General features: G+C 50.6%; 2 protein-coding genes across 2 annotated transcripts; both read right to left on the reverse strand.

Moving 5' to 3' along the window:
* Positions 1-1,386: 1,386 nt before the first annotated feature.
* FSST1_007519 (SH3 domain-containing protein) lies at positions 1,387-5,124 on the reverse strand (the record flags this gene model as incomplete). Its single annotated transcript, XM_083223861.1, has 6 exons — positions 1,387-1,449; positions 1,514-3,214; positions 3,266-3,339; positions 3,390-3,801; positions 3,835-4,622; positions 5,097-5,124. 6 exons carry the CDS (start codon positions 5,122-5,124, stop codon positions 1,387-1,389), a joined length of 3,066 nt encoding a protein of 1,021 aa, XP_083083480.1.
* Positions 5,125-7,487: 2,363 nt separating this feature from the next.
* On the reverse strand, positions 7,488-10,775 carry FSST1_007520 (glutamate dehydrogenase (NAD(+)); the record flags this gene model as incomplete). Its single annotated transcript, XM_083224311.1, has 2 exons — positions 7,488-7,521; positions 7,582-10,775. 2 exons carry the CDS (start codon positions 10,773-10,775, stop codon positions 7,488-7,490), a joined length of 3,228 nt encoding a protein of 1,075 aa, XP_083083481.1.
* Positions 10,776-11,094: the final 319 nt, after the last annotated feature.

Consider the following 11,094-nt stretch of genomic DNA (forward strand, 5'->3'; position numbering starts at 1 on the left):
CGATTGAAGACCAGTCCAGGGTAATCCAGAAGGGACAAGACAAAAAGAAGAAAGGTGACTTACAGAGCGCCGGTGCCGTAGTAGATTGATGATGGTGATGAGATGAAGTTGGCGAGATGGAGGAGACGTGGACGGGGAGTGGAGCGAAGCTGGGTTGTTGGTGTTGATTTGTTTGTCTCACGCTGAGGTGATCTGGGGGGAGCGGACCTGACCTGGGCTGGACTGGACTGTTGGCTGGGCTGGGCTGGGAGATGAGATTGATGAGAGACTAGAAGTGAGGTGCCCAAGCTCAGCTCACTCCAGACACAGAGCTGCAACACGACAGGGGCGACACCAAAGGCAGGTGGCTGGGAGATGTAGACGGCAAGTATTTCTCGTGTCTCGTATAGCCGTTAGAGTACCCTTTCAGTACATGGTAACGCTAGTCCTCAGAACCTCGGCCCGCTGTAAATGAGCACAATCGAGCCAACCATAGTGCTCAAGCAAAAAGAGTGTTTACCCCTGGTAAATAAATGGATTGCTCTCCACCCTATTCGGAAACTTCAGCTACAAGGTACGCGCGGGTCCAGCTCCCAAATTGGCGAGCTTCGGCGGGCCTCTGATGGACCCGTTGGTGCTCCATGACAACCCAGCTTCCTCTTACAGCGAACAATCAGCCCGACCTCGAGCATTTAAGAATACCACCCGTTTCTATCTCTCACAAGCCACACTTCCATTACTTCAGTGAGTATTGTTCTCCTTGATTGACAGTTTAGTTTGCAGTCCAGGCATCTATGTAGATAAACCATCACCACTATTTCTTACTCGCTTGTCCTGCACGACACTGCAGGATGTACATAAAACTACCGAGGTGGCCTAACCACCTTAGCCTCTTCGGTAATCAAGGCCGGGTCGTGTTGAAAAAAGAGTGGCTGGGTCGATGCTACCTATTTTACGCATGTAAGATACCTTGTTTTAGCCAAGGATCACTTCACGTGAAAACAGGTCACGTCAATCGCTGCTGATACTCCGTACCTAGGTTTTGATGTTGTCATGATACAGAGAACAAAGAATATGTGTATATATATGCAAAAAATCCTGACCAGAGTTGCACCCTCTCAAGTAAGGCCTCGAAATAATTTAACGTGCCAACTGAAACACGAGGATTCAATTCATGACAATCCTCTCCCAGACAAGATCATGTCCCTCAAACGCCTATCTCCTTTAACCTAGCATAAAGGACCGTCTTCGTTGACATGTCCAAAACCCCAATCCATATTCCCCTAATAATCAAGTCGTTCAACGAACCAAGAAAAACATCGTACTTTCACACAGAGAAATAGATCGATCACTGCTTGGACTATCGAAGCCCATGGCCAGTCCCAAATCCCTCCACAACTACTGTTACTATAGCGATCCCCGAGCTCGTTGCTTTCTAGCCAACCAGTCTCCGAGCATATTGTCGAGTTGCTGTGCTTTTGTTAGTCCTGTGCTCAAATAAAAGGCCGTCCTAAAAGACATTGATAAGACTTACAGTAGTAATCTCCGCTAGCTTTGCGTTTTGCTCCCTGAACATCCCACTCACTACCGGGTGGTCTTTGCCCACAGGTTCAACGTCCGACTTATCATAAACGACCATGAGAAGATCTCGGACATGCTCGCCGTCGTCAAAAAAGGCGCGCAGCTTCTCGTCATCCCAGCCAGGCTCCTTGGCGCTCCTTGTTGGGCTGCTGTCTTTGGATGTTTCATCTCTAGGTCCAAGCTCCGGCGATGGCACTTCAGACGACGATCGACCCTCCTGGGAAGACGTATCGATCTCCAACGCGGGTGGGCGTGTTCCATCAACATGAGAGACATGTACTGGTGATTCTGATAGGCGACTTTGCTGTTCTCTGAGTTCTGCCTTGGTAGAAATTGGCTTAGCACTTGCGTCAAAACTATCAGGGAATGCTCCGGGGAGTTGTGGCCGCAAACCACCCTCGGTTTTCTTCTCAACGCTCTGCTCAGGTGTTGTTCGAGAGGTTGGTTGAGACACGCTCTCGTCATCAGAACTGGACAGTTCATCCACGTCCATCAGAGGGCGAGGCTTGGTTGTCTTGGTTGTCCTGGGTTCGTCTCCTGTGCTTGAGCTGCGACCAAGTGCCTTCGCCAATGCTCTCGTGTCATCGTGTTGGGCAGTGGCTGAGGAGGCCCGCACTCTAGAGCCGTTACCTGCGACATGACTATTCGAAGGCACTTCGTGGGTTTCCTTTGTCTCGGGGTTCACAATCCGCATTGATGCTGGTGGTACGTTGGACACGTCGTTGACCCGAGACTCGGCCAGGTAAGCTGCCAACTCCATCGTCGATGACTGCTCGCTCTTTCCAGGCGAGGCTTCATTCCGGGGTATTTGCTTCTGGAGCCTGCTGGTACTCCGTTGTTGTTGTTGTTGTTGTTGTCTCTCAGGCGATGCAACCTCCTCAATCGATTCGCTGTCCCGAGGCTCTGAACCGGTATCCATCGATCGTTTTCCAAATGATTCATCATCTTCGTCCACCGATTTCTTTCTGTCTTTTCTGGAAAAGAAACTTCGGATAGCACTCGGTTTCTTATCCTTCTCTTTCCGACCCTTGTCTTGGATCTTCTTCTTCTCCTTGTCAGACATAAGCTCCTTGTCCAGCTTGTCAAGGCTTGCCCTAGATTTCATATCCTTCGTCGAATCTTGAGATGCCCGAGATGGGTTGTCGTCTCGTAACAGATTGGGAGTAAGGGTGATCTTCTTGGTTTCGACAGTCTCGTCTCTAAAGAAAGAGTCGGTATTTCTGACAGTACCATTGCGGGATCGACTAGGTCCTTCGGCCTTGCTGTCATATAGCATCTCCTCGCTGTCCCTGCCCTCATCCTCTTCTTCAACAGTGTCAACCTTTGAAGATCCCGCGGTCTTATCCTTTGTCGAACGAGGCTTCAGGGGCTCAACCCTGGCGCTCTCCTCTGATGAATCGTCTTCGACAATTGATATAGTGGGATCTCTGGTTTCCTTCTTTTGGTCTTTTTGCTGCTGGTCTTGTTTGGTGCTAGCGGTTGAGCCGGCAAACAAGTTATCTATATCTTCTTCGTCACTCGAATAGTCGTCGATTTCGGTATAGTCGTGATAGGTCGGCGAGGTAAAGGTAACTGTCTTGCGCCCGAATCTAATGGGTGATTTGAAAGTTTGTGCCTTTTTCTCCGCTGTGTCTCCCAACATAGCAGCAGAAAGCTAGTGCCTGTCAGTATCGAGCATGAGTCTTCAGGGATCCGATCAACATACGTCGACGTTTCTGTGTTTGTTCAAACGAGCAAGTCGTTCTGTTGGGGTCTCGATGTGCTCTGCGGGTAAATATCCTAGCATGGTGTAAGTTAATGCAATAAGAATATAGCGATATCGAGCTTACCAATACTACTGTCTTTGACAACCCTCACCAGCCACCAGTAACTGTTACTATCATCCAGCAGAACCATGGTGTCGCCTTTGGTTGCGTTTGCCTGTCCCTCGACTGTAGCCACAAACGTGTGGAGCGCGTAAACGAATTCGAAATCAATGTCCTCTGTATCTTGTAAGCACTCGACCGCCCAGCCGGAATCAACGAAGTTAGGGTCGTCGGGAAAGGAGAGTGCAGAATCATCGTCTTCAAAAGATTCCTCGTAAGGAACAGTAAGGTTTGGGTCATAGTCGTCGCTCGCATCGTCGTTTTCGTCGTTGTTGGTCGAATCGGAAAAATCTAGCGTTGGGTCGCAATCGTAGAATATATCCTGGTCCTTACACTCAATCACGGTACCTCGAGAACTCGACCTTTCAGAAGGGCACTAGCCTCCATCGTCTCTGGTTCTTATCCGCACCTCCTCTTGATGTGTGATATTCTGCTGCTCAATCTTGGTCTCCTCCTCGTAATCGTGAAACTCAGCTGTTGAGTTAGAAGTATCGCAGGCATTTTCTTCGTGGGATCCGGTGTCGCCGTGGTTGTCGTTTTTGTCGCGATCGGTATACTCACCCTGAAGACGATGGTTCTGACCTGGTGTTGGTAGCGCTGGCGATGCTCGGGATAGCGGCACCATTGCGTTGGGTTTGTGAATGCATTTGAGAGGTTCGGGGTATGGCGAGCAAACTCTGGCGCAGCTTGAACCAGGAATAAATGGAGAACTACTCCCAAAGGAAAAGGGAAGGGACGAGACACGGCGTGGCCATGCCCCAGGAGCAACGGAGTTACACCCACCATCTTCAATCGAAGGCGAACTTGAGATCTTGTCCATCATGTCGTCATCCAGATCATCGTCGCCGTCGAGCTCGCCTTCGTCTGATGACGACATGCCACCATTCTGCGCAACTGCCAATGCATCGTCCTGAATCATTGTGCTATCGTTGTTGTCGCGAGCACCTTGAGCGCGAGTCTTTGAGCCTGAGGAGTCTGCGGCAAGCTCGTCGGCAAAAGAATCAATTTCGTCGAGGCTATTACGGTTATCGAGAGAGACCCGAGGGGAGCGGTTCTGTTCGTCTGCGATATCGTGTGAGATCTCGCGGATAGTCTCAGCTTGGTGGGGGCCCAGGGAGTTGGCACCAGCAGCCAGACGTGGGCTTTTGGAGTGATCTTGAGCGGACGGAGCGTGATGATCTTGAAGGTCGATAGTATCTGCACTCAGGAGAAAGAGTCGTAAAGGTCAGTTTAACGTGTCATTAGGAGGAGCCGCAGGTAGGATCGCGAGGAATGGAAAAATAAATGTCAGAGCCAGGTAGTGGAATGTATCGCGACTTGCAGTGGCCCTGAAGGTGAAGCTTGGACAATAAACTGGGGGCAGGGATAAACGAGAAATGAGATGCAACGTAGAGAGAAAGAAGTAATCAAAGAAGGGAGGAAGGGAGAGAGAGGCTGACGATGAAATCAAGGGACCATATGGTTAACCATAAGAAATGTGTATGTATAAAGGGGGCAGGGGGGCAGTAGTGCGCTGCAAGAAGTGACAAAACAACGGGACGAGAATGAGGCTGCGTCAAAGTCGATGCGCCTCGATTCGCAATTCCAGATGCCAAATCTCAAAGGCTGAGACCTTTAGTGTGACATTGGGACAGGCATATGCAAAGATAAAGCAAAACAGTAGCTACATACCGGCACGGACGATGGATGGTCGTGTCATCATGTATGACCAAAGAAGACGGGCGCTGCCGTCACCAAGTCACTTCTCTGACTTTTGAGGCTTGGAGGTGCGAGGCACCAAAGGGTGGGATATGCTTGACCCCTGGTTCTAGACAAAAAAGCGCCTTCTTAAATTTCAAGTATCCTTTTTTTTATTCCAGTCGGGGGCGCTGGTCGCTGACGGGCTGGCTGGCGGGCTAGGGGCCGTTCCTCTGTCGTTGCAGGCGGACTTGCAGATCCTTGGAAAGGCTATTCTCGTTGGTGGCTTTGTTTGTTTTTGTTTGTTGGCGTTGCTTGCTTTTGTTGTTGTGATATAAGACAAGTTGGAAATCGTCGTGATCGATTGGAGTCGCTCAGCGTAAGGAGTTGTGCTCGTAAAGGTCAATCAATTGATCAATCAATGCGCCCGATGGCCAGCCACGGGCTCGTTTAGCATGAAATGAAGCTGCTGGTGATCGCGAACGGGGACCTTGTTTTCGAAAAACTGGAGAGAGATGAAGGGAGAGAACGACGATCTTTTTGCTCAGTGCGAGGATAGAAAGTTGACGGGCTAATAATAAAGTGAACTGGCCTCCATGCTTTGCTTTTGCTTAGCCTGGCCCGGCACGGAATTGGTGGACCAAGTTTTGTTTCCAAGCGGGCCCTTGCTTAAGACGTAAGGAACAGGAACCAAAAAAGACTTGACTCCACTACCGCTGTGAAACTGCCAGTCCGTGACACTGCACTGTCACTGCGCTGACCAGGGGCTGGACCACCACTAATTTTTTAGTTTGTCGACAAGTGATGACCGATTTAAGAGGGACATGCATGTCCAACGTAATCGGCTTCAAGTTTCTCAAGAGTCTTTTTTAGTACCTTTATCGACTGATCTAGACTCTAGAGCTACGCGGAGTCATGTGTATCACTACAAGAGAGAGGTGAGGTGTTGATGATGTCGAGGGGATTCAAAATACGTATTCAAGCCGCGCCGTTTCAGCTATACAGATGAAAGCAGATAGATGACAGCTGATATATGATAAAGACTAGATGCGAGAGGGGGAAATATCAGAGGTCCGGGCGTCTAACCGGACGAGTTGACATAAAACCATTGAACCAGTCAGACGTCAGAATAAGGGTTGCGATTGATAGCATTAATCGAACACTCAAACTATGAATTATCAAGAGTCATGCATCTTAACCGCGCTGCTTTGATTGACTTTTGATTAAAGTTGCACCTTGAACAACGTGCATCACAAAAGACTGCAAATAAACGTCTTGAATAATAATGCGCAATCTGATATCGTGGAACATCCCGATATTTTATCCATAGTATGACAAAATCATGGAGATCCTTTCTCATCCATCTACGTATCCCATTAAACCCCTGGACATTCTCAAGTGCTTAGCGCTCCCAGCAAGACGTAAATTTAGGCTCTAACGCAACCGGGGAACCACTCAGGGCATCCGCGTCTGGGCCTTTCGAAACGCTGAAACGACCACGAGCCAAATGTCTTGTTCAGGGGAAGTTTGATTGATTAAGCCAATGACATGTAGGTGTGCATGAAGCTAATGAATGCCCGAGGTTCCGTAAATAATTAACCTCATTTCCATTTCGCGATAAAGATGCCACGCGATACACTTAATTCCGACCACTCGGTTGATGCTCGTATGCCCCAGAGGCCTCAATGTCATATTCGTGATCTGCAACTCCAATATGCTGAAGTAGACCATTTATATCATGGCACGTGTGATATTAGATACCACCATCGCATCATTCCGAACAGCGACATTTTCTTTTCTTCGTGCAGTCGCCGTATTCTTTTTCGTTGAAGTGCTGTAATACATATCTCCTAACCAAACATACATCGCCACGGTGCCATTCCTACAGCCATTACAGTTTGACGTTGCATGATACGACTTGACATATGCAAGCACAGCAAGGTGTTGTCTCACCAATAACATATGAGGACTGTCAATATAAACTCGATCACGCGATCGTGTTTCCTCTTCCCCGGACTCCATCAGGATTTCAGGGATGAACAAATTAAACAGAGACGTCAGATTTACAGACAAACGGGTGGTTTTACCGAGACAATTGTTTGTCTCAAGATCTTTTTATAGAACATTCGACACAGAAGAAATGAACTTCAAAATATGCAATTACTATCGACTACTTGGATATAGTCTTTTCTGACTTTTCTTTAACCTTGCCATCCGTGGCCCAATCATTAGGTCCATGCCAGGACCATCCCATCTCAAATATAGCAAACACACCGTAACAATGCTCGTCTCTCATCAGAGGGAAAAAACAAAAATGCTATATGCTTGTAAAAACAATCAAATCATACGCTTCAACACCATTTTATGTTCCACAATCAACTTTCTTTACTTCTCGATCTGAGCCATGCGCTTGGACATGCTGTAAAAGTAGTTAGCATCTGTTGTTTCTAATTCGAGGTATCAAAAGGGTTAAACTTACAAGTCAAAGAAGGCGAACTGGCTGGGGCTGCTGCCGAACTCGTAGACGAAACGGCTGGCAAGGTAGGAACCGAAGATACTTCGGAGGTAGGAGTCGGGAATGCGAGCGATCAGGGTGTCAAGGCCAATCTTCTCGAGGAGAAGACGGGGCAGGGCATCCTCGAGGATAGATCGGCGGATCTTCTCGTTGTCCCAGAGGTCGGAGTGCTGGAGCTTCTCGTCGAGGTCGGTGATGGCAACGGAGAGCTTGTCGGAGAGGATAGATCGGGGAGTTCCGGTCTGCTCATGCTCGCGCCAGATAGCCTCGAACTCGAGACGGGCGTTCTCCTGAATCTTGAGCTGAACCTGCTTGACGTAGTCCTGGTAGAACTGAGGAGCCTGGCCGTTGGCGTCGTGGCACATGTTCTGGACGAAGCCCTCGTCGTCGAAAGACAGAGAGGCAAGGACCTCGAGGGAGGAGGAGGTCACACCACCCTTGTTGGCAGAGGCATCCTTGTACAGAATGCAACCAGCGGCCTCAAGGCGGAGCTTGGCTTCCTGGGTAATGAAGAGGTTGGCACCCTCAACGAGGTAGGGGACGACGGACTTGCCATCCTTGATGAGGCGGTTGACCGAGATAAGGTCAATGGAGGCAGGGCGACCACCACAAGGAACGAAGACGTCGACGGCACCAGTGTCACGGAGGTGGAAGGTGTTACGGAAGGAAGTACCGTTGTTGACAACCTCGCCATTGGGGAGAGTGATGTTGACATCGTCGCAGAGAACTCGGTAACCCTCAGCAGACAGCTTGGAGACGTCGTACTCGATGATCATCTTGCGGCCGTGGGCAAGGCGGAGGAGCTCCTCGCGGTCGAGACCCTTGGGGTCGACAAGGACACCAGAGCCATCAACGATGGCGGTGTACTTCTCGTTACCAAGCTTGATCTCGTTGCTTCCCAAGTCACCGTCGGGGCCACCGGTCTGCATCTTGCGGATGGTGGAGGGGTCAAGCTCGAGCTTTCGGTAGATACCCTTGACATACTCGCGGACGGACAGAGTGGTCATGCCGTAAGTGTCGTGGGGAATACCACCAAGCTTGGGAGACTTGCCAGTGAAGAAAGACTTCCACCAGGGGGCGCCACGAGAGCGGGCGTGCTCGGTAGCCCAGTCGACGAGCTCAGCAGTGTTCTCATCAGGACCCAAGAAGAGGATCTCCTCCTTGCCGTAGAGGTCGACAATGGGGTTCTTGATACCAGGGGTCTCGGCGGGCAGGAGAAGATCAAGGATACTATCGATGTACTTCTCGAAAGCCTCGCGAGCACGGTTCTGCTGCTTGGGGTCCAGAAGGATAACACCCTTGGAACCACCCTCAGGGATATCCTTGTTCTTGCGCTGCTGAGTGCTGGCAAGACCGTAGTTCTCGTCGAAGAGAGATCGGGCGTTGATGCCGTAAGCCTCCTTGTTGCGAGACTTGACGATTCGGATACCACCACGAGAGATGTCCTTGAATCGGAGGTGGAAACCTCGAGACTCGGAGCTGATGACGAGGAACATGCCGTAGAGAGGCTTGGGGTACTCGACGTCAGGGAGGAAAGAGGGGTCAAGACGGAAGCTCAAGGCAACCTTTGTGGGTGTGAAGTAGTTGGTCTTGAGGATGGCGTTGTTGAACACTCGGAAAGCAGTAAGCACCATCTCGTCGTGCTCGTTGTTGACGTTCTTGGAGATCTTGTCCTTGAGAGCATCGTCGGAGAGAACCTCAACGGAGAGGCTGGAGGAAACAACCTTGACGGGGTCCTCCTGGTCCTTCACAAGGTGGATGTTGGCGAAGGAGGCGTAGAGAGCGCGGACGAGACCGGGATAGTTCTGAATAATCTCGTAGATGTAGTCAGGGGTGAAGGTCTCGGAACGGAGACGGCGCTTCAGGTTAGAGAGAAGAGCCTGCTGAGCGTTGTTCTTAACATCCAAAAGCTCGGCGAGAGAGGCGTACTCGGGACCCAATCGGTTGAGGAAGTGCTGGACGAAGACCCAGGCGGAATGGGCGTAGACGGACTCCTGAAGGCTGAGCTGTCCGTCGAGGAAGAGGTTGTGGAACTTGTTGTGGGGGAGACAGTAGAGGAGAGAGACCTCCTTGGAGATCTGGTCAATAGACTCGTCCCAAGAGAACTGGTCGGCGTTCTCGGTGGTCTCGCTGGCAGGTCGAAGGTAGACACTCATGACGGTGATACCGTTGGAGAACTGCTCGAGGTACTTTCGGGTGGAGGTAACACCGTAGTAGTGGTAAAGGTCACTGAGGGCAGAGAAGAGACCCTGAGCAGTGCGGGAACGGAAAGCAAGAACCATTCGCTTCTCATCAGTGCCCTCAATGTCGAAGACCTCGATGACGGGACCAGCTCGGTTGACAGCGAGCTCAATGATGTCCTGGTAGATCTGCTTGGTGTTGACGGTAGCCTTCTGGAGGAAGCCATGGTCGGCGATGAGGTCGAGGTTGGTCTCCTTGGGGTCAGTCTCCTCAGGGGGAGTAGCAAATCGGCACTGGTAGACGAAATAGCATCGTAGAGTGGCCTTGGACTTGGGGCTCAGGAGAGCGGGAGATCGGAAAGTCTCAACACGGTACTTGCTTGTGCCGGGGTGGTCGATGTACTTGGCCTCAAGGCGCTCCTCGTAACGAGGACCAGCAATGTTGGTTTGGCCAGCAACACTGGTGTCGATGTAGATGGCATGGTCGTTAGCCTCCATGTCCAGTCGGATCTCCTCCTGCTTGTCCTCGCGAGCGAAGGAAGCAACCTTGGCGGCGTAGAGGGAGGTGATGTGGCTGGAGATGACATCGGGGGACTCGAGCTCGAAGTAGACATCATCAATGCCAAGGTTCTCGTAGAACCACTCGATCTGCTCATCAATTTGAGGCTCAGGGACGTAGCCAGCAGCGCCGATCAGAGACTTGACAGTCTTCTTCTGCTCTGACTTGCCAGTGAACTCAGGGGCAATGTAGCCAACGGTAGCGGATCGCAGAACGCGGTGACCGTTGCCGCCGTTTCCATTTTGTAGAGGAACGGAGAAGTGAGTGGGCTGGGGAGAAGGACCACGGCTGGCCTCGGCGGCCTTGACGTTAGCCACGGGGTTGGCGGAAATGGCAGTCATGTTGGATGAAGATTCTGAGTATTCAGGAAAAGACTGGGAAGGAAACATGTCAGTTGGCGATTCTGTTATAGACGCCATCTCGGCGAGATGGCCTGGGTCGTAAAGTGGATTATGACGGTATAAACGCAAAATGGGGACGAAAATGTAAAGACGTGGGGATGATGGAATGAATGAGAACAAGATCGAGGCTAGCCTCGATTGTCTTATATAGACAATTTCAGCTACAGCACACGGCGAGGAAGGTGAAGATAACAACCACCTTCACCGTCTCTGTCCCCGTATCCGACTTCAGCCAGGGAAGCAGCCAAAGTATTGACTATAGATACGGGGCCGCGACTGCGCCCGCGATGCCAAAAGCTGTCCTGTTCAGTGAACGCCACTAGATCGAAGATCTTAG

This window comes from Fusarium sambucinum, chromosome II (genome assembly GCF_050947815.1).
Source record: "Fusarium sambucinum isolate potato_lamoka chromosome II, whole genome shotgun sequence".
In the NCBI taxonomy this organism is placed as follows: Eukaryota; Fungi; Ascomycota; class Sordariomycetes; order Hypocreales; family Nectriaceae; genus Fusarium; species Fusarium sambucinum.